At 39.8% G+C, this 24,680-nt stretch overlaps 1 protein-coding gene across 1 annotated transcript; it reads left to right on the plus strand.

Annotated features, from left to right (window-relative positions):
* Window positions 1-2,962: 2,962 nt before the first annotated feature.
* Window positions 2,963-23,111, plus strand: LOC133618582 (Krueppel-like factor 6). Its single transcript, XM_061979084.1, has 4 exons — window positions 2,963-3,272; window positions 7,962-8,517; window positions 10,668-10,791; window positions 18,005-23,111. The coding sequence occupies exons 1-4, from the start codon at window positions 3,171-3,173 to the stop codon at window positions 18,054-18,056; spliced, it is 834 nt and encodes a 277-aa protein (XP_061835068.1). The 5' UTR covers window positions 2,963-3,170; the 3' UTR covers window positions 18,057-23,111.
* The last annotated feature ends 1,569 nt before the right edge of the window (window positions 23,112-24,680 follow it).

Below are 24,680 nucleotides of genomic sequence, written 5' to 3' on the forward strand. Positions count from 1 at the left end.
GACTTAATTTAGAGTTATTTGGTTAGGGTTAGGGTTAGGGCCAGGGTTAGAGGGTTAGGGTTATAATAAGGCCATGCCGAATAAGGCATTAATAAGTACTTAATAATGACTAGTTAAAAGCCAATATGTTACTAATTTGCATGTTAATAAGCAACTAATTAATGGTGAATATGTTCCCCATACTAAAGTGTTACCATGTTTTTTTACTGGTGCACAAAATGAACCGTGCATGAACATCACCTTGTTCAAAGAACAAAACCAACACAGTGCATAAACTCACAACAAATTACACACCTGCAAATCAGTCTGACTTCTGCTGTTGCCGTATCCGTAATACGCCGATAAGGAGAAGTTTTTATTTACACGATGAGTCGGGTGTGTTTTGACCTCCGCCGATCCCCTGAGCCCGACTCACCGAACCCCTAGGGTTCGATCGAACCCAGGTTAAGAACCACTGATATAAGGGTTCGGGTTAGGGCAGGGGTCGGCAACCCGCGGCTCTAGACTTTAGCGCCGCCCTAGTGGCTCTCTGGAGCTTTTTCAAAGATGTATAAAAAATGGAAAAAGATGAGGGGAAAAAAATATTTTTTTTGTTTTAATATGGTTTCTGTAGGAGGACAAACATGACACAATCCTCCCTAATTGTTAGAAATCCCACTGTTTATTTTAAACATGATTCTCTGATGAGAGTATTTGGCGAGCGCCGTTTTGTCCTCATTTTGGCGGTCCTTGAACTCACCGTAGTTTATAACTTTCTTCAACATGCCAGAGAAATACATATTTTATGCCACTCCTCCTTTGTCTCATTTTGTCCACCAAACGTTTTATACTGTGCGTGAATGCACAAAGGTGAGCTTTGTTGATGTTATTGACTTGTGTGGAGTGTTTATCAAGCATATTTGGTCACTGCATGACTGCAAGCTAATCGATACTAACATGCTATTTAGGCTGGCTTTGTGTACCTTTTGCATCATTATGCCTCACTTGTAGGTATATTTGAGCTCATTTAATTTTCTATGTCCTCTGTGTATTTAATTTTGCATTGATTCTAATAAATTCATTAGAAGAAGACAGCCCGCCATTTTTGATATTTTCACATAACAAGCGTGCCCAATGAGAGACACGGAGTAGAAGAGACGTTATAAAATGAATACGTTTGGCCATTCCAATACAGTCATTTAGAGGAGTTATCTCATCCTCTGAGAAGGTTTACTAATGTTTTCCAATATTGTAAAAATAAAAATAGGCTAATATAGCTAATATAGACACTTAAATCATGTGTTGTCTTCATTATAACACGTGTATAAGACTTTTAAAGTCATTTTGATAGTAGGCTAATATAACTAATACAGACACGTACATCATGTGTTGTCTTCATTATATCACTTATAGACATACTTGCCAACCTTGAGACCTCCGATTTCAAGAGGTGGTGGGGGGCGTGGTTGGGGGCGTGGCTAAGAGGGGAGGAGAATATTTACAGCTAGAATTCACCGAGTCAAGTATTTCATATACATATATATATATATATATATATATATATATATATATATATATATATATATAAGAAATACTTGACTTTCAGTGAATTCTAGCTATAAATATATATTTATTTTATTATATATATATATATATATATATATATATATATATATATATATATATATATATATATATATATATATATATATATATACATACATAAAAGAAATACTTGAATTTCAGTGTTCATTTATTTACACATATACTTGTTGAGTTAAGGGTTAAATTGTCCATACTTGTTCTATTCTCTGTCACTATTTTTCTAACCATGTTGAACACCCTCTCTGATGATGCATTGCTGTGTGGTACACACAAAAGTGCTTTCATCAATGCACTAGATGGCAGTATTGTCCTGTTTAAGAGTGTCACAACATTGCTGTTCACGGCAGACGAACTGCTTTACGGTAGACGAAAACGTGACTGCTGTTGTTGTGTGTTGTTACCGCGCTGGGAGGACGTTAATGAAACTGCCTAACAATAAACCCACATAAGAAACCAAGAACTCGCCCTCGATCATTCTACAGTTATAACGTGATTGGGTAGGCACGCCGTTTATATTGTGGGAAAGCGGACTCAGGTCCGCATGGACCTGAGTCTGCCTGAATTTCGGGAGATTTTCGGGAGATAATTTGTCCCGGGAGGTTTTCGGGAGAGGCGCTGAATTTCGGGAGTCTCCCTGGAAATTCCGGGAGGGTTGGCAAGTATGCTTATAGAAGACTTTTCATTTTTTGCGGCTCCAAACCGATTTTTCTTTTTTTTTTTTTTGGACCAAAATGGCTCTTTCAACATTTTGGGTTGCCGACCCCTGGGTTAGGGTTAGGGTTACTAATAAGCAATAATTCTGAGGTTATTGAGGGAACACTCTTAGTTAATGGCTTACTGGTTGTATAATAAGGCCATGCAGAATAAGGCATTACTTAATAGTGACTAATTAAGAGCCAATATGTTACTAATTTGCATGTTAATAAGCAACTAATTAATGTGTTACCGAATTAATATAGTATACAAAACACAGTCATATAGATGATTTTACTACAACGAGCGCAGGAAGTGAGAGTTAGAGAAAATTCCATTGAAGAAAACGGCGGTGTCTCAGTACTTCTCCTAGCCAGAGATGGGCGCATGGTTTCGGCTTTCTTGAGCTCAGACTGCCGCCGCTCGGTCGAGGTTCGGCGGGCTCTCCTCTCTCTCTCCACACGAAGCCCTCGCTTCCGGGTTGTGTTGCGCTTATATCGCGGCCTAAAAATAGCACCTCAGCGGTCCAATGAGCGACGGCAGTTGCTCCGCCGCCACAACCAATCAGGCGCGACCAGTGGCTCAAACTGAGGCCTCCCATTGGTCAGAGCTGCGGAGGGAGGCGGGCTCCTCATTCCTGCAAGCTGATTGGTGGTCGGAGCCAAGCGGCGCATGTTCGTGTGTAGCGGGGAGTGTGTGCAAGAAGAGCAGGAAGGGGGGGACGAGGTTGAGTTCAGAGGAGCTGACAGACCGGAGCAGACCTCCTTCAGTCTTACTTCGGTCCTGCTTCTGGTACTCGTTCGTGTGCTCGCCCAAAACCACCATCGGCAGCGCGCACCGTGTCCGTAAAAAAACAAACAAAAAAAATACCCGACGCTTGTCCCGCTGGTGAGATGGACGTCATTCCCATGTGCAGCATCTTCCAGGAGCTCCAAATCGTGCACGACACTGGATACTTTTCAGCGCTACCGTCCCTGGAGGAGTACTGGCAGCAGGTAAGGACCGAAGCGAAAAAACCCGCCAAAACAATCCCGAGTGGTGCTGTGCGTAATGCGCGCGCACGCCAAACTTTTTATTTTTTATTTTTTTTTACCGTAAGTCCGTGTGTGTGTGTTGTAACTTCGCATGCTTGGACCTGTCACGCGCGCACGCGCCTGCTGTCAGCGTAAGGCGCGTGCGCGCGACTGTTCACAGCCCGCGCGTGCACGCGAGTTGGCGAGTGAGGAGACACTTTTTTTGGGAGGATCCGACGAAAAGTTTCAAATGTAGTTGTTAAAAGTGAACTGACTGACAAATTACCTTGGGAATTGAGTGGGTTGGGTTTATTATGTTACATATTGTAAAATGTGCAAATACCTCAACTTGTTGTTTGCCCTGATTCACTGTGCTGTACTGTCTGCAAAATTCAATACAAATATTTGAAAAAAAAAAAGAAAAGTGGACTGAGGGCCAATTTAAAGCATCCCTGCAAACATCCCCCCCCCCCCCCCCTCCTCCCCCCATCTCCCAGTGATGCTCACTGTCCCCGCCTCCAGAGTCAAAAAGTTGCTGGTCATTCCAGAACATCCCAGCACACATGGCTTGGATTCCACCGAGACGTGCACGCGGGAATGCGGCTGCAAACGCCACTAATGAGTCACGTGACTTGCGGAGGTGGAATTTGGCTGGACTGACAATAGCAGCAGCAAGCAAGGCAAGCAAGCAAGGCAAGCTCGCCTTCCAAAAGCCCACACGCGTCCCAAAGTGGATCTTGCAGTATTCATACTGAAGCTTTTTATGGAACCCCCCCCCCCCCACCTCCGCCCCCTCCAGTTCCGTGAACCAGACCTCCCCGCCTCTGTGGTCCCGGGCGTGTTATGTTATTTCTAGCCGGGCCTCCAAATGCATTATTAAATCCACATTATGCTGAATAATTGATGCGGCTAAAAGATCTACAAGCACTTCACCAAACCAACGGAGGGGGGGGGGGGCGCAAGAGGGGGTTGTAGCGTATGTAAATTTCATGACTTATCCCTGACAGACTCACTCATGTACGTGAAGGCACCGGGGAGGAAAACATGGAGTCTTCCTGGTTGGACCTCGGAGGACACAAACACAATGTTCCTCATGAAGGATGTTGTGTCTTGACTGGAGGAACCTTGGGATGGCGGCGTGCAGCTAGCTAACACACATGGATGATCATGTGGTAAATAGCAGGGGGGAGGGGGGGGGGGCTCCAAACTTTTCCCCAGCGATATATACAAAGTAAAGGACGGGGGGCCACTTTGATACATTTTCTCCATTAAAGAGATTCAAATCAATCGATACATGCAAAACTATCACAACAAAACATCTCACGACATGAAATAAAGCGGCGCACCCAAAAAGCGGCCCCTGGGGCGCACTTTGGACATCCATGAAAATCTGCAGAAAAAAACATGCAGAACATTTGTAAAGATGTCAACTTTCTAAATCAATCGAGCGATGAATTCCATACATCAAAATATAACTGACCAGTGAGCATGACAACGTCGTGACTATCACTGTTAAAAACAAACATTTGACTACATTCCCTTCAGTAATTACCCGTAAAAACATTATATACCTATTCCTCAATTCAAGTATGCCTACTATTATTCATATATATTTAATCAATACTAGAGATGTCCGATAATGGCTTTTTTGCCGATATTGTCCAACTCTTAATTACCGATTCCGATATCAACCAATACCGATATATACATTCGTGGAATTAACACATTATTATGCCTGATTTTGTTGTGATGCCCCGCTGGATGCATTAAACAATGTAACAAGGTTTTCCAAAATAAATCAACTCAAGTTATGGAAAAAAATGCCAACATGGCACTGCCATATTTGTTATTGAAGTCACAAAGTGCTTTTTTTTTTTTAACATGCCTCAAAACAGCAGCTTGGAATTTGGGACATGCTCTCCCTGAGAAAGCATGAGGAGGTTGGGGTGGGCGGGGTTGGGGTAAGGGGTAGCGGGGGGTGTATATTGTAGCGTCCCGGAAGAGTTAGTGCTGCAAGGGGTTCTGGGTATTTGTTCTGTTTTGTTTATGTTGTGTTACGGTGCGGATGTTCTCCCGAAATGTGGTTGTCCTTCTTGTTTGGTGTGGGTTCACAGTGTGGCGCATATTTGTAACAGTGTTAAAGTTGTTTATACGGCCACCCTCAGTGTGACCTGTATGGCTGTTGACCAAGTATGCGTTGCATTCACCTATGTGTGTGAAAAGCCGTAGATATTATGTGACTGGGCCGGCACGCAAAGGAAGTGCCTTTAAGGTTTATTGGCGCTCTGTACTTCTCCCTACGTCCGTGTACACATTAGCGTTTTAAAAAGTCATACATTTTACTCTTTCAAACCGATACCGATAATTTTGAAACCGATACCGATCATTTCCGATATTACATTTTAAAGTATTTATTGGACATCCCTAATCAATACAGATCAAAATGTGGTCCGTTGGAGTGGAAGTCTGTAACGGACCTCATGTTGGGCTTTTTCTGACATCAAACTAGTACAGATTGAACCAACAGCGCCTCTGCTGGTTGTAACCAAGTACTGCACTCCATTTGAGCTCCATTGCCTCTGTTATCATATCATATCATGTACATGTATCATATACTGTACATGCTAGTAGTTTACTCCGGCAAGCTTGATTATTTTCAACTAATAGGTCAATAGCGCAAACCTGTGGTAGTGGAGGCAGACGTGACCTATACCAGGTTTTATCCGGCCCGCGGGATGAGTTTGCGAAGTATAAAAATGAACCTGAAATTTTTGAATGAAAGAAACTGCTGTTCTAAATGTGTCCACTGGATGTCGCAATAGCAATTCTTTGTATCTCTGTAGATGATGCTACATATGTACGAAATAAACCACGTGGTGTTAGTACATCAGTCGAGGAAAATGATCAAACGACAAAAATAACATCCTGTAATTTGATTTTTATATCATTGTTTTATCTTGATAGATTGCAAATCAACACCAATGAGTTGACTGATGAACATTAACACATAATTTATTCAGAAAATATAAATAACGACAAATAAAGATAGAACGCTATTAACCGCAACATGTAAGTGTAAAAAAAAACAACAACAGTGTGATTTGGACAATTTCAGAATGTGCTTGCTCTATTTTTAAACAAAGAAAACAATCTGAAGTTGTCTTTATTTTTAAGTTATCGTGCCGTGATTTTACCAGTCCGGCCCACTTGGGAGTAGATTTTTCTCCATGTGGTCCCCCGATCTAAGATGAGTTTAACACCCCTGACCTATACAATCAAACAATAGCAGTCCAGCACATATATGCTTGGACACTGTTAGTGGCACGTGCATTCTAATAATTATTTAAAGTAAGTATTCAGTGAATAATCTGTGTGTGTGTGTGTGTGTGATGAGACACTACGACAGCATGTACTACAAAATATGCACCTTTTAAAGTAACTTATGATGTTATAACAGGACTAATGTTGGCATAAATTACAGTGCCCCTCAAATATTTTCTATTACGCCCCACCCCTTTGAAGAAGAAAATATTTTGCCCCCCCCCTCCACTCTCCAACATGACTAAAAATAGTATATTTTGTCAATAAATTTGTTATGACAACACCTCTGCATAACATTGCAAGCTTATCAAAAATAAAGGAAACAACACACCAGTCTTTCCTCGTCCCCCACCGTGGTTACAGTGAAGCCAAGTGCGACATACGCTCATCATATTCGAGGTTACGCGCCCCCCCTGACATTGCACCGTGCCCCCCGCCCCCAGGGGGGCCCGCCCCACAGTTTGAGAAAGTCTGGCATAAAATAAGAAAACATCCACCACTTACCGCAACATGTTTTCTCTAGTAGGAAGTGGAGTTTTTGTGGTGTTTTTTTCCTAGTTTGTAAGTCATCAGTGAGGAGCTGTCACTTTTTTCAATGTGGTAGTTTGAGCGCGGTCATGTGACGTCCAGGCTCCTTTTGATTGGTGGAATGGAGTCTGTTGCGTTTGGACCAGTTGTTCCTCCCAGGGAATTCAAGTTTCTGGTCGTCGCTCCCAAGCTCTTTACGACACTTAAAGCTGAGTAAAAGAACCACCAGAGACAGAATAGGTATTTTGTAATATATTTGCAAAGCTTTGTAAATATCATGAGACCAGTCCAGCATAGAACATTCAATCGCGCAGCTAAGATGGTTTGATCTAAAATATGGAAACCTTCTATTCTATAAAGTCTCTCTCCCTCCCACCCTCGCTGTCTTGTCTTTCCAGCCCAAACAACGTGCCTATGTTGGATTGGTGAAACCCACCGGAAGAAGTCTCAATGAGGCAAATGAAGGCGTATTCAGTAATCATCCATCCATTTTCTACCGCTTATTCCCTTTTGGGGTCGCGCGGAGCCTATCACAGCTACAATCGGGCGGAAGGCGGGGTACACCCTGGACAAGTCGCCACCTCATCACAGGGCTATTCAGTAATCAATAGATTATAAATAAATATAATGATGTAAGTAAATGTAGCAATCAGAATTCAATTCAATGTAACGGAGTAAAAGTAGTGTTTCTTCATCAAAATACTAAAGTCAAAGTTAAAACGACACTGACAAAAACATTGTTTTTACCTAAGTAAAATGAACATGTTGCTACACACCTGCAGACAACATAAGTGACCTCCATGTTTTGTTTTTGTTGTGTAGACATGTTTGGAGCTGGAGCGCTACCTCCAGAGCGAGCCGTACGTGTCGGCGTCCGAGCTGAAGTTTGAGAGTCAGGAGGACTTATGGAGCAAGCTGATGTTGGCGTGCGGCGACAAGAATGCCGACCCCAAGCTCATCAAGGAAGAGGACGACCCCCAGCACCTGGATGTGGGCTGCTTCCATTCGGACGCCAGCAGCGAGGCGTCGGACAGCTCCGAGGAGCTCTCCCCAGCCCTCGACTTCCCCTCCGGCTCCTTGGCGGACATTCTCGGCGACGGCGCCGACGACCTCAGCGCCGTCGTCATCGGCACGCCGCCGTCCTCGCCGGAGCTGGTCAAGGAGGGCTCGGCGGGCCAGGCGTGGGCCGGCGTACAGACTGTGCTGCACGCCGTCGGGAAAGGCAGAACGGGCGGCGTCGGCGCGGAGAGGGCGGTGCTCGCCAGCGGGGAGGCGTCGCCTGACGGAAGGAGGCGTGTCCACAGGTGTCTGTTCAACGGCTGCAGGAAGGTGTACACCAAGAGCTCCCACCTGAAGGCACACCAGCGTACACACACAGGTACACACTCACTATTGTGCCCTTTCTAGAATGGTGTCTTAAAGTAGAATATACAAATATTTCAACGAGCTTCCTGTCCTGACACTAAAGATCGGAGGTAGAAAAACAACACAGACCTCCCCATCCCCCTAAAACGCTACCACATACTTGGAATATCTTCCAGAGGGAATGCCGTCGTCGCCTGTGACCTCATCACACGGGAACGTGACATGATGTCATGAGGGGGAGGAGTCAGTACTTTACAGGCAGACAAGAGCATGTGTGTCCTGCAAACACGGCTCACGTTTCATCCTGGGAACGCTGTACACGGAGGGGGGGGGGGGGGAAAGGGAATCTGGCATTTGTCTCGGTTCAAATGTGAGCAGTTTCCCTCGTCACCTTCGACCCCTGCCAAGCTGTTTACAGCCGCGCAGCACATTAGCGGAGGAAGTGGCATTCCGAGCATCCTTCCCAGCCATGAGAGGCCCCCACACACTATAATGGGAAACACACACACACACACACACGTTACATAAGCTGGTGGCTTGTTTTCCTCCTTCAGCTTGCATAGTCGTAACATCGTCTTTACACGATGAACAGCAGTGAAACAAAGAAGAAGATTCCTCATTTGGATCAAAGCCTTCACAGAAACTAACCTAAAACATTATTGCTTTATTTTCTATTTAAAAACATCTTGCTTCGTTATTTATTGGACAAAAAGGAAAGTAAAAAAAAATTAAACTGAAAATAAACATTTTGGTTTTAATTTAATTACAATTATTATTATTATCCATCCATTTTCTACCGCTTGTCCCTCTTGGGGTATTATTAATATTATTTTTGTATTATTATTATTTTATCATTTTAGATTTTATTAGTAAAAATGAAAAAAAAAAACATTACAAAAATAAAAATTGCTCTATTTTGTATTCCAAAAAAACATTCTCGGGGTATTATTAATATTATTTTTGTATTATTATTTTATAATTTTAGATATTAGTAAAAATAAAAAAACATTACAAAAATAAACATTGCTTTATTTTGTATTTAGAAAAAACTAACGTTCATAAATGTATTTTCAGAAATTTAAAAAAATAATTTCTGCTTTATTATTTAGTAACAATAATTCAATATGAATATTAATTATATATGTTTAAATTTAAATAAAACAAACATTATAACAGGATTTCCACAGAAGTGGAGGAAACATGCAATTGTCAACCAAGTTTTCTTTTGATAATTGAAAGAATATATTAATGCAAAAAGGGTGTAAGCATTAAAAAAAATATGTGAAATAAACCTTTATTTTTCATACAATAATCAAACCTATAGAAATGTATTTTCAGAAATGTTAAAACAAACGATTCTTGCTTTATTATTTTGTACAATTTTTAAAAAAGCAAACATTTTGTTAAAATGAAACGTTTTAACACAGATGTGAAGGCAACATGTGTAAAAATCAAAAAAGTTTTATTTTGCTAATTATTTGCTTGCTAAAAAACATGCACAATATTAAATACAAATGTACACTGAAACCTGCCAATTTCCACAATTCAAATGTATCATTTGTTAATCATTATTCATGCATTCTTGTATTTTTAAATGCATCCTACAATGTTTTTGTCAGTTGTTTAATTTGTATTTATTAATTTATCTTGAATCTCTATTTATTTCAAATTATTTTATACACACATTTTATTTTTAAATTTGTACTTACCCATTTTTTTTATTTGACAAAATATTTTATATTTAAATATACAACTTATTTTTTCATCAATCTGTGTTTTGTCGTTATTTTTCCTCACAATTGCTTACTTATTTAATCATTTGTTTCACCTCTTTACTATTTATTTTAATTTCATTAATTTTGATTTATTATTTTCTTTTGTTCCTTCTGTCACCGCTTGCATTATTTATTGTTAGACATTCTCTCTTTCGGTCTGTCCTTATTTTTAAAATTTTTAAACAAAAGACAAACTTTTTAATGATAACTACATTTATCAATTACTGTGTCAACATGTTATGATATGATTCAATCATCAGTAATTGCTGAGTCATGGGGGATTCAGAAAGTCTTATTCTTCCCTCATGTTAAATTGTGCGATCATGTGACGTTCTTGATTGGGACCGCCAGGAATGTTTTTCTGAAGTGTTTTTGTGTTTTGTGTCAGGTGAGAAGCCGTACAGGTGCTCGTGGGAAGGCTGCGAGTGGCGTTTTGCGCGAAGCGACGAGCTGACGCGTCACTTCAGGAAGCACACCGGAGCCAAGCCCTTCAAATGCAGCCACTGCGACAGGTCAGACGCCACCTTTGTTTACCGCCTTTAAAAAGCCTACCTGACCTGACTCACTTGAGTTAACTTGCATGAGTCGTTTGGATGCAAACTGCAGACGGCGTTCATGACTTCCAAAGTTTCATGTTTTGCGTCGATGAGACAGAAAGGAGCTGCGGTGATGGATGTATGGATGACACCCAAGGTCAAGGAGTTGAATTAAAAAAAAAAGTTGCTCATTGTTTGAATCCACACGGAGGCATGAGGAGAGGTTTAGTGCTCCATAAAGACTTTCTCAACCCCATACTTGCATATAAGCTTTTTCTCGGTTTGCTTTCTAAGGGCGAGCATGCCAACGTTAGCTTAGAAGGTGTCTCGGATATAAACAAAAAGTTCTAAAATAACACGAGAACATACATTTGTACACAATCCATTAATGGAATGTTGTAGATGCAGGGTTTCCAGGTTTTTCATGATTATTTACATTGTAGATCATGGGTGTCAAACTCTGGCCCGCGGGCCAAATTTCGGGAGAACATCCGCACCGTAACACAACATAAACACAACAGACCAAATACCCAGAATCCTTTGCAGCACTAACTCTTCCGGGACGCTACAAGGTGTGTGTGTGTGGGGGGGGGGGGAGGTTTGGTGGTAGCGTCCCGGAAGAGTTAGTGCTGCAAAGGATTCTGGGTATTTGTTCTGTTGTGTTACGGTGCGGATGTTCTCCTGAAATGTGTTTGTCATTCTTGTTTGGTGTGGATTCACAGTGTGGCGTGTATTTCTAACAGTGTTAAAGTTTTTTATACTGGCACCCTCAGTGTAACCTGTATCGCTGTTGATGAAGTATGCGTTGCATTCACTCGTGTGTGCGTACAGAAGCCGCACATATTTTGTGACTGGATCTGAACGATGTTAGAATGGATGAAAAGCGGACGTGACGATAGCTCGTAGGCAGTGCATTTAAGGCACTCCCCCAAGACTGTGGTCCGGGTGGACGAGATATAATGACTGATGAACACCTTCGTTCAATAATGAAGCTCAGCTCAAAGCCTGAGCCCCAACATTAATGAACTAGCATCCAAGAAAAGATGGCAGGTATCTGGCTTGGGCACATCAGATTAGATCAGTGTGTTGCAAACTGAGCAGTTTAAAGTCCTGAATGGTTGTTTTATTCATTGTTATTTTATTTTCAAATTTATTAGCCTGTGGAAAAAGTTAATGTTGATATTTACCTCAGAAGGCTGCAAATAGAAAATAGGCATTCAATTTTTATTTAAATTGTATTTGATATGCCATTGATATTTATTAATTATTATTATCATTATTTGAAACTCGATTTTGCATGTCACTATAAAGTTATATAAGCCTTGCTTGTTCAATATTCAATGCAAAACTTGTTTGGGTCCCTATTAAAAGGTTAATTTGTTCAAACTTGGCCCGCGGCTTTGTTCAGTTTTAAATTTTGGCCCACTCTGTATTTGAGTTTGACACCCGTGTTGTAGATTGTCACTGAAAGCATCAAAACTATGACACCTGTGAAGTGAAAACCCTTTCAGGTGACTACCTCGTGAAGCTCATGGAGAGAATGCCAAGAGTGTGCAAAACAGTAATCAGAGCAAAGGGTGGCTATTTTGAAGGAACTAGAATATAAAGCATGTTTTCAGTTATTTCATCTTTTTTTGTTAAGTGCATAACTCCACATGTGTTCATTCATAGTGTTGATGCCTTCAGTGACAATCTACAATGCAAATAGTCATGAAAATAAAGAAAACCCATTGAATGAGAAGGTGTGTACAAATTTTTAGCCGGTACTGTATATGGCGGTGGGGGCTTCTCCAATGAAGCAAACATGCATATTTTTGGAATGTGGGAGGAAGCCACAGTACCCGTAGAAAACCCCACAAACACGGATAACATGCACACTCCATACACATTTTGGCAGTGGTAATGGCAAAATTAGAGTAGCTTACACAGGCTTGAACAAGAAATGCATTTAATTACCTTGGAATTCCTTTCTCTTCAACTTTCCTTTCTCACTATTGTCGAGTGCCAACTTCATTCCAGGGTGGATCAGGTCCGCAGCCAGCTGTAGCGCTTATGCTGACAGGCATGTTTTTGTTGTTGTTTTTTTCAAAATAAAGCATAGAGAAACATATTGTGGATATTTGAGATGTTTTTATTATGGCAAATAGTACGTAAATAATAGACTTTATACAGACTATACATTCATAATGTATTGCCGTATTTTTCGGATTATAAATCGCAGTTTTTTTCATAGTTTGGCCGGGGGTGCGAGTTATACTCAGGAGCGACTTATGTGTGAAATTATTAACACATTACCGTAAAAAATCAAATAATATTATTTAGCTCATTCACGTAAGAGACTAGACGTACCGATAGAAGAGGAAGCGGCGCATTGTCTACCTTTGGAGTTGGCAGAGTTGTTTAGAAGCGACACCGAGGGAGAAGATTTCATGGGATTTAGCGATTAGGAGTGACAGATTGTTTGGTAAACGCATAGCATGTTCTATATGTTATAGTTATTTGAATGACTCTTACCATAATATGTTACGTTAACATACCAGGCACGTTCTCAGTTGGTTATTTATGCCTCATATAACGTACACTTATTCAGCCTGTTGTTCACTATTCTTTATTTATTTTAAATTGCCTTTCAAATGTCTATTCTTGGTGTTGGCTTTTATCAAATAAATTTCCCAAAAAATGCGACTTATACTCTAGTGCGACTTATATATGTTTTTTTTCCTTCTGTATTATGCATTTTCGGCCGGTGCGATTTATACTCCGGAGCGATTTAGAATCCGAAAAATACGGTACTTAAATTTGTTTTCATGTATAAAAAAAACAACTCTTTAATATGGGGAACATTTTTTTTAAGGTGTGGCAGGTTTATTTTGTTGTTGTGGTGCACCACAATCAATTACACGTAAAGGTAAAGTTTAAGTTAAAGTACCACAGATAGTCACACACACACTAGATGTGGTGAAACTACCCTCTGCATTTGACTCATCCCCTTGTTCCACCCCATGGGAGGTGAGGCGAGCAGTGAGCAGCAGCGGTGGCTGCGCTCAGGAATCATTTTGGTGATTTAACCCGCAATTCCAACCCTTGATGCTGAGTGCAAAGCAGGGAGGTAATGGGTCCCATTTTTATAGTCTTTGGTATGACTCGGCCGGGGTTTGAACTCACGACCTACCGATCTCAGGGCGGACACTCTAACCACAAGGCCACTGAGCAGACTATGTAGGAGAAACCCTGTGATGGGTATAAGAATAGACGCTGCATTCAAAAGGGAATAGTGTAAGAGTGAAAGCATGCTAACGTTGCTAACAAATGCTGTGTCAATTGGCACACTTAACGTACTTACACATAGTCGTATATGAGTGCGAAGTGCATTTAAATGCAGTACACAGTCAGTGCCCTGTGGTTGTGGCTAAAACACTCATAAATGTGCATTTGATGAACACTTACCACTAGAGATGTCCGATAATATCGGACTGCCGATATTATCGGCCGATAAATGCTTTAAAATGTAATATCGGAAATTATCGGTATTGGTTTCAAAAAGAAAAATGCATGACTTTTTAAAACGTTGCGGTACGGAGTGGTACACGGACGTAGGGAGAAGCACAGAGCTCCAATAAACCTTAAAGGCACTGCCTTTGCGTGCCGGCCCAATCACATAATATCTACGGCTTTTCACACACACAAGTGAATGCAACCCATACTTGGTCACACTGAGGGTGGCCGTATAAACAACTTTAACACTGTTACAAATATGCGCCACACTGTGAACCCACACCAAACAAGAATGACATTTCGGGAGAACATCCGCACCGTAACACAACATAAACACAACAGAACAAATACCCAGAACCCCTTGCAGCACTAACTCTTCCGGGACGCTACAATATACACCCTCCGCTATCCCCCCCCCTCCCCCCCTCAACCCCGCCCACCTCAACCTCCTCATGCTCTCTCAGGGAGAGCATATCACAAATTCCAAGCTGCTGTTTTGAGGCATGTTAAAGAATATAATGCACTTTGTGACTTCAATAATAAATATGGCAGTGCCATGTTGGCATTTTTTTCCATAACTTGTGTTGATTTATTTTGGAAAACCTTGTTACATTGTTTAATGCATCCAGCGGGGTATCACAACAAAGTTAGGCATAATAATGTGTTAATTCCACGACTGTATATATCGGTGTCAGTTGGTATCGGAATCGGTAATTAAGAGTTGGACAATATCGGAATATCGGCAAAAAAGTAATTATCGGACATCTGTACTTACCACCCTAGTAGTCGCCATCTTGGCTACGTAGCGGAACTGGAGGGACAAACAAACCTTCACAAACCTAAAAGCAAAGTAAAGAATGTTTAACATGCCGGTACTGGATGTGGGGCAGTATTGGCCAGTGTTCTAAAAATTACTTTTAAAAAGTAATTATAGTTACTCGTTACTTTACCAAAACATTAATTGAATTACTAACTGAATTAGTCTTAAATAAATGTAATTAATTACTCTGGAAAGTAATTAATACGTTACTTTAAAAATATCGGGCATTTGCAGTTGATAGACGTTTTAAATAGAGCAGTGTGCGTGTGTCTGTGCTTTTAAAAGGCGGAGCCTGTTGCCAAGTGGCGTGTGATGTCACCGAGGGTTTCAACAGAGCTGTGTTTGTTAGCTTTAGCAGTTAGCAGCGGCAGTCTGACGCCAGCCCTTTTTAATCTTTTCACCGGATTGCGTTAGCTCCGGTTAATAAATACATTGCATGTGCTTTCGTGCGCTGTCGTATCGTCATGTCAACAAACGGTGTATTGCTTGGATGGCGAGTTTGTCACTTCAATCATTGCTTTGTCGTGTACGTGCATGTTGTCGTCTGCTGTGTCACAGCGTGATGATGCCTCTTCCTGTTTGATGTCAAGTTCATTTTAGTGCGGTGCTGCTTGTTGCTCTCACTAGTGAAAAGATATTTCCCGCATTGAACTCGCTGCACTTCTGACGCGGTCTTGCTGTTGACATAAAACCACATCAAAAGTAGCGTGCCACATTACATCAAGCTATCAAACAGACTTAAAAGTAATTAATTAAATCACTCGTTTCTAGTGAAAGTAACAGCGTTATTACGAACACTAAATACACAGTGTGTATAGTATACATAGTAAAGTCTACTTATAGGAGCATTTCATGCACATACATACTCACATACACACAATTACACATATACACGTATATTCATTCATTAATACATACATAAGCGCACACATTGGTACTTACTAGAGATGTCCGATAATGGCTTTTTTGCCGATATCCGATATTCCAATATTGTCCAACTCTTAATTACCTATATCGATATATACAGTCGTGAAATTAACACATTATTATGCCTAATTTTGTTGTGATGCCCCGCTGGATGCATTAAACAATGTAACAAGGTTTTCCAAAATAAATCAACTCAAGTTATGGAAAAAAATGCCAACATGGCACTGCCATATTTATTATTGAAGTCACAAAGTGCATTATGTTTTTTAACATGCCTCAAAACAGCAGCTTGGAATTTGGGACATGCTCTCCCTGAGAGAGCATGAGGAGGTTGAGGTGGGCGGGGTTGAGGGGGGGTGTATATTGTAGCGTCCCGGAAGAGTTAGTGCTGCAAGGGGTTCTGGGTATTTGGTCTGTTGTGTTTATATTGTGTTACGGCGCGGATGTTCTCCCGAAATGTGTTTGTCATTCTTGTTTGGTGTGGGTTCACAGTGTGGCGCATATTTGTAACAGTGTTAAAGTTGTTTATACGGCCACCCTCAGTGTGACCTGTATGGCTGTTGACCAAGTATGCTTTGCATTCACTTGTGAGGTTTATTGGCGCTCTGTACCTCTCCCTACGTCCGTGTACACAACGACGTTTTAAGAAGTCATAAATGTTACTTTTTGAAACCGATACCGATAATTTCCAATATTACATTTTAAAGCACTTATCGGCCGATAATATCGGCAGCCCGATATTATCGGACATCTCTAGTACTTACCTACATACATAGGTACCTACGGTCCCACATAAATACACAAAAACACATACACACTCACGGTACATACATCCACACACACATTCACTGTACAAACATACATATACACAGACTATACATATATATTCACTGTACAAACATACATATACACATACTGTACATATAAATTCACTGTACAAACATACATATACACATACTGTACATATAAATTTACTGTACAACATACATATATACATACTGTACATATACATTTACTGTACAAACATACATATACACATACTGTACATATAAATTCACTGTACAAACATACATATACACATTCTGTACATATACATTCACTGTACAAACATGCATATACACATACTGTACATATACATTCACTGTACAAACATACATATACACATACTGTACATATACAAGCACATATTCATACATACACTCATGCATATAATCACGTTTCATCCAACATATATTAATGTTGTTGCCCTAGGGGAAACTGGGTAACACACGGAACACTGACAAAGCTTAACCTATTGTTACTATAACAATCTACAAGGTTAATACAGTTCGCTTCTCTTTCTTCCCTTCCATTTATCTGCTTTCTTTTGTATTTCAAGTTACCATTACATACTGTATATGTATTGTTGCACTTGAAACAATTGTATTGTTGATAATAGAGGTATTCATTGTTATTATTCATTATCAATAGTGCTATTGCTATTGGTATTTGTATTGCTCCATTTGTAGTGCAATAATGTTCATTGTCATTTATGTATTATTAATATTTACTTCACTAACTGCTTCTTTGCTATCACTTTTACCATCATATTTGTATATGTCGTATTTGCTGATGTTGTTGTCTCTCTGTCTTATCCCCCTCTTGTCCCTGCACTTTCCCCCCTCTCACTTCTTTTCTGCTACGGTCCGGCTGCGCCAAACATTAATATAAATCCATTTAATAAAGTCAGATACAAAAAAAGAGAAGTAGCCCACACTTCTCTTTTGTAAAGTAAATCTGCACAGCAAATTTAGGCATCTACATCAATCAATATGATTTGGCTGAGTAGCCGGACAGGACAAAAATAAATAAAAAATCGAAGTATTTCATTTGAGAACCAAAAACTTTTTTTCTTTCAACAAGATGAATAAATATTAAAGTCCTACTTTTTTTTCTTTTTTTTTGCAGGTGTTTTTCCCGCTCCGACCACCTGGCGCTGCACATGAAGCGCCACATCTAAGGCGGCGTTGGCGTGGAAGGCCCTGCGGGATGAATCGGGCGGATGTTTCCTGACCTGTGCGACAAAGGCGAGGCCGGGGCGTCCCCCCTGCCCTCGTGAGGGGGGGGGATCACGGCGTTCCATTGAGTGGAAAAGCAGGAAGGAAGAGAAGAAGTCAAGGCAGGCTATCATTTGCACCGTGCTCAGTGCCTCGCTGTGGAGACGGCTCTTGAATGATGTAGTGAGGACGGGAGGAAACTCTTCTGTATGGCTTTTTTAATCCCCCACCCCCCACCCACCATGGAGGATTATTGGGGAGTTGTAGGTGGGGGGGGTGCGTGTGTTTGGACTGTGATGGATGCCTGCCATGGAGCGTGCATGCGGACGTGCGCGTGAATGCCGTCTATTGTCTGCGAATGAATGCAGAGAGAAAGCAGAGGTGAAAGGGGCTTGTTTGTTTGTTTGCAACGAAAAAAGTGTGCCCCATGTGACCTGGAGGTGGAACTACAGCTCCTTGCTTATTTAGAAAAAGAACAAAAAAAGAAAGAGGCGAAAGGTGTTTTTTTTTTTTTTTTTTTTAAGTGCAGCTAATAAATGTGCAATGTATAACATAGCCTGTCTGAAAACATACACACTATAAAGCTCATTTTGTCGTCCGTGCCATGACGCAAACTACGTACACTCGCAGCGACGCCACTCGGTTTTATTGTTTTTTTTACACGCTTGTTTGGCACACGTTTCCATGACAACCGCCACTGCAAACGTCTGAGAATGACGGCGACTTCACAACTCGGCTGTAAATAGACGGGAGCTTGCGCATGTAAACCTCACCAAACAACGCGTGATTCGATTCAGAATCGATTCTCGATTCAAACTGATTCTCGCAATATATTATTTGGTATAAACATTCTACAACATTGTCAAACAGGTTACTGATTATTAGAGTGCTGAATAAGCACAAAGATCAGCTAAAAAACATGTTTTTATGAATTGAATAATCAATCCATCATTTTCAAGATTTGATTTTAATTATAATTTTTTGAAGCTGTTAATTGTCAAAAATCGATTAAAAAAAAAATCGGATTAAGAATCACGATTCCGATGTAAGTAGATTTTTTTTAACACCCTATTGCATGTTTAAAAAAAAAAAAGCATCACCTTCACAAAATAAGGCACTTAAGACAAATATTCTCAAAATTAAAGACATGTTTTTATTAATTGAATAATCAACCCATCATTTTCAAGATTTGATTGTAATTATTCTTTTTTTAAGCCATTAATAATTGTCAGGAATCGATAAAAAAAAGAAAAATCGGATAAAGAATCACGATTCCGATTTAAGTAAAAAAAAAAATTAACATCCTAACGCATGTTTTAAAAAAAAAAAGCATCACCTTCACAAAATAAGGCACTTAAGACAAATCTTCTCAAAATTAAAAACACATTTTCCTGTAGACAAGAGTCGTATTTTTTATTTCTTTTTGGCAGCATGCTAACTACTACCCGTAGACTTGGTTACTTTGTACTACTTAGTACACGTTCTTGCTGAGCATAATTGGCCTGTAAAATACTCAGTGTTTTATAACATCCGTAGAACTTTTTACATGGAAAAAATGCGATATTCGAGATCAGAAGTGTCCGAACTTTTTTCCACTAAAAGGCCACGTACTGAAAAGCCGAAACATGCAGGGGCCATTTTTGATATTTTTTTATTTATTAAAAAAAAAAATTTTTTAAAAAAAAGAACGTTTTTTTTAAACATATTTTAAATATTAAAAGACAAAACTTTGTGTTTTAGGTGACAAAAGTGCATTGTTATTCATGTCAAATTTCAGCTTTTTTGTTTTTGCTCTTTCTTCCCCTACATTCTGCCATAGCGTTCTTTACTTTATTTCGACAATATGCCGCGGGCCCGGCCAACAAAACTTGTGCTGTGGTCCGCCTCGTTTTGGGGCAGAATTGACGGATTAAACCCGTGACAGAAGATCCCGTATTTATTCATCTGTGGGCGTTCTCATACTATCACCATAATTGGATGAAAATATGACCTAATTTTGATCGTAGTCCTCATGATGGCATTTTTCCTTCTGCCATTTTTTGTTTTAGCGACTAAACCCGGGGTGTCAAACGTACGACAGGTTTTATCCGGCCCGCGGGAAGAGTTTGCCAAGTATAAAAAATGAGCCGAAATTTTTGAATGAAAGAAACTGCTGTTCTAAATGTGTCCCACTAAATGTCGCAATAGCAATTATTTGTATCTTTGTAGATAATGCTACAAAAACTGCAAAAAGTCAGTGTTCAAAAATAAGAAGAAAAAAAATACAAAAATTAGGGGTATTTTATTTGAACTAAGCAAAATTATCTGCCAATAGAACAAGAAAATTCGGCTTGTCAAGACTTTCCAAAACAAGTAAAATTAGCTAACCTCAATGAACGCAAAAATACCTTAAAATAAGTATATTCTCACTATAATAACAAGTGCACTTTTCTTGGTTAAAAAAAAAAGAGACCTTTTTGCTTAATATGTTGAAAAATATTCTTAAATTAAGCAAATGTTAGTGCCATTATCTTGACATAAGGATATGTGCTCTGCATCATGATTTTTTTTTCATGCTTGAAGTAAGAAATGATTACTTTAAAAAAGTAGTTTTATACTTGTGAGTGTTGATGACACAGCTTTGCAACAGTTGATATTCTAGTTTCAAGCATGTTTTACCGTATTTTTGGAGTATAAGTCGCACTGGAGTATAAGTCGCACCGGCCAAAAATGCATAATAAAGAAGGAAAAAAACATAAGTCGCACTGGAGTATAAGTCGCATTTTTTGGGGAAATTTATTTGATAAAACCCAACACCAAGAATAGACATTTGAAAGGCAATTTAAAATACATAAAGAATAGTGAACAACAGGCTGAATAAGTGTACGTTATATGAGGCATAAATAACCAACTGAGAACGTGCCTGGTATGTTAACGTAACATATTATGGTAAGAGTCATTCAAATAACTATAACATATAGAACATGCTATACGTTTACCAAAAAATCTGTCACTCCTAATCGCTAAATCCCATGAAATCTTATACGTCTAGTCTCTTACGTGAATGAGCTGAATAATATTATTTGATATTTTACGGTAATGTGTTAATAATTTCACACATAAGTCGCTCCTGAGTATAAGTCGCACCCCCGGCCAAACTAAGAAAAAAACTGCGATTTATAGTCCGAAAAATACGGTACTCAATATAGGTCATAACATCTCAGCTACAAGCTGTAATATCTCACTGAGATAATTTAGGACCAAAACCCTTAAAACAAGTAAAACACTCTAACATAAAATCTGCTTAGTGAGAAGAATTATCTAATCAGACAGAAAATAAGCAAATATCACCCTTATTTGAGATATTTAATCTGACTTAGATTCCAGTTTTTGCAGTGTATGTCAAAAAATAAAGTGCACCAGTCGAGGGAAATGAGCAAACTACATAAATAACATCCTGTAATTTGATTTTGATATTATTTGTTTATCTTGATAGATTGAAAATGAACACCAATGAGTTGATTGATGAACATTATCACGTCATTTAATCAGAAAGTATAAAATAACGACAAATAAAGATAGAATACTATTAACCGCAACATGTACCGTATTTTTTGGAGTATAAGTCGCACCGGAGTATAAGTCGCACCTGCCGAAAATGCATAATAAAAAAGGAAAAAAACATATATAAGTCGAAAACTATGAAAAAAACTGCGACTTATAGTCCGAAAAATACGGTAAGTAAAAAAAAACAACATTATTATTTGTACATTTTCAGAATGTGCTTGTTCTATTTTTAAACAAAACAATCTGAAGTTTTCTTTATTTTTAAATTATCGTGCCGTGATTTTGCCAGTGCGGCCCACTTGGGAGTACATTTTTATCCGCGAGTTTGACACCCCCGGACAGTAACACACATCAAACATTTTTATTGTGCAATTACATAATTGCTGTCCGAAATTGCATCACCGTTTACAGACGAACCTTTTTAATTCATACTAGGGCGTTTCAAATACATAATTGCTTATAACACAAAATTGTACGTTGCCAACTAGTGGCCTGGCATGCATACTACACTCTTCTTTTCATAGTTTTGTCAAAAGTTGGGCAAACCTTTTCAAACGTTTCCATGTGAGAATGTCACATGTTTGTGGTTGTCGTGCAAAACGGTCGATAGGAGAGGTTGGATGGAGGAGTGGCGGCTACTTTCATCCCGTAGAAGAAGACGTACGTCTGGGAATACCACTAACGTCGCTTGGCGAGTGTCCCTCATCGCAGGCTTCTTTTTTTTAATTTGTTGTTTGTGTTGTAAATGCACTGTTGACCTTACTGATGCCTTACATAAGTGGCCTTGTCCTCTTCTACATAACACACACACACACACACACACACACACACACACACACACACACACACACGGAATAGCTTTACGGCATACATTCCCCCCCCCCCCCCCCCACCCCCGCCACATTAAAATAACGACAATAACGACAAGACGTGTTTTGTAATTTGTTGTTTTTTGAGTCAACGTCAACGCAGTGGGCTGTGCAGGTTCACTACCGTGTAGTGAACGTCGTCGTGGTCGGGGATTTATCAATAAGGTGTGAGTCAGCGTCTCGGCCACCAGACGACCAGCTCGACGGGTTTAAAGCGCTGACACAAAGAACGCGGCGACAGGCCTGCCTTCTTGTCACACAAGGAGGCCATTGTTTGCTTTTTTTTTTTTTTACACTAAGAGCTTTTATAACGAGGGCCTCCATTTTCAAAGGGGACCAAAAAAACGTATGATAATAATAATAATAAAATTGCTTGTGTTTCATCTTTCGTCATCCTCGTATGGAGAATAAAAAGACGTAGAACTGTTCCGGAGGCTAGAATATTCTAGTTATTTTATTTTTTATTTTTTTTTATTTGCCATGTGACTTGTCTGTGTCAAACATGCCAGAAGCTTCCTTTCCTCTTTGTTGCCATAACGATGTTTGTCATTTATGTATGAATGTATTTTCTATGGGAAAGTCCATAAAGAAGCTTTTATTGGATCCATGTGACTCTTTTTTTTCTTCCTTTCTTTCTGTGGTTCTCATGCGGCCAACGTCGGGCCAAAAGCAACAGGAAGTCTTTGTTTAATGGACGCTAACTCCCGCAGGGCAATGAGTATTATTCCCTGCAGTGGTTAACAGTCAGAACAGCGGCGTGGTGGCAGACAAACACAACAACTTTTAATATACTTAAATTTAAGCTCTGTATTGACCAACATGTAGCTGCTAACTTGTAGCTATGTGAAGTTGCTAGCTTGTAGCTGCTAACTTGTAGCTATGTGAAGTTGCTAACTTGTAACTGTTAACTTGTAGCTTTGTGAATTTACTTACATGAAGCTGCTATCTTGTAGCTATGTGAAGTTGCTAACATGTAGCTGCTATCTTGTAGCTATGTGAAGTTGCTAACATGTAGCTGCTATCTTGTAGCTATGTGAAGTTGCTAACATGTATCTGCTAATGTGTGGCTATGTGAATTTGCTAACTTGTAGCTGCTAGCTTGTAGCTATGAGAAGTTGCTAAGATGTAGCTGCTAACTTGTAGCTTTGTGAATTTGCTAACATGTAGCTGCTAACTTGTAGCTTTGTGAATTTGCTAACATTTAGCTGCTAACTTGTAGCTATGTGAAGTTGCTGGCATGTAGCTGCTAACTTGTAGCTATGTAAATTTGCTAACATGTAGCTGCTAACTTGTAGCTATGTGAAGTTGCTAACATGTAGCTGCTAACTTGTAGCTATGTGAAGTTGCTTACATGTAGCTGTTAACTTGTATCTTTCGGAATTTGCTAATATGTAGCTGCTAACTTGTAGCTTTCTGAATTTGCTAACTTGTAGCTTTGTGGATTTGCTAACATGTAGCTGCTAACTTGTAGTTGTGTGAATTTGCCAACATGTAGCTGCTAACTTGTAGCTTTGTGAATTTGCTAACATGTAGCTGCTAACTTTTAGCTTTGAGAATTTTTTAACATTTAGCTGCTAACTTATAGCTATGTGAAGTTGCTAACATGTAGCTGCTAACTTGTACCTTTGTGAATTTGCTAACATGTTATTGCTGCCATACAAATTTGATTTGTTACCATGTATCTACCAACATGCTTATGTTAGCATTTAGCTGCCATTCAAAATCGAGACGCTATCACGTCACTGCTATCACGTCACTGCTAGCACGTTTGCTAATGTAAAGCTTGCAACATGTAGCTGCGATCGTGTGATGATGTAGCGCAGTTTAGTCGTGTTCCTTGCTCGAACCTACTAGTCTATCTAGTAGGTTAGAAGCCCAGACTGTAAACTCACTGTCTAGCACTGCTCTTCACGGAGTTGAGTTTATTTACCATACTGGCTGGCTGCTATCACATGCACAGTAGTTGCCTAAATAGACATGCTAACTTATATCAATCAATCATCAATCAATGTTTAGCCCTAAATCACAAGTGTCTCAAAGGGCTGCACAAGCCACAACGACATCCTCGGTTCAGAGCCCACATAAGGGCAAGGAAAAACTCAACCCAGTGGGATGTCGATGAGAATGACAATGAGAAACCTTGGAGAGGACCGCAGATGTGGTTGACCCCAC

Source organism: Nerophis lumbriciformis, linkage group LG19 (assembly GCF_033978685.3).
Source record: "Nerophis lumbriciformis linkage group LG19, RoL_Nlum_v2.1, whole genome shotgun sequence".
NCBI lineage: Eukaryota > Metazoa > Chordata > Actinopteri > Syngnathiformes > Syngnathidae > Nerophis > Nerophis lumbriciformis.

Coding starts and splice junctions, on each gene's coding strand:
- LOC133618582 (XM_061979084.1), top strand. CDS start 3,171: ATGGACGTCATTCCCATGTGCAGCATCTTCCAGGAGCTCCAAATCGTG. Junction 8,518..10,667: donor ACACCAGCGTACACACACAG/GTACACACTCAC, acceptor GTTTTGTGTCAG/GTGAGAAGCCGTACAGGTGC. Junction 10,792..18,004: donor AAATGCAGCCACTGCGACAG/GTCAGACGCCAC, acceptor TTTTTTTTGCAG/GTGTTTTTCCCGCTCCGACC.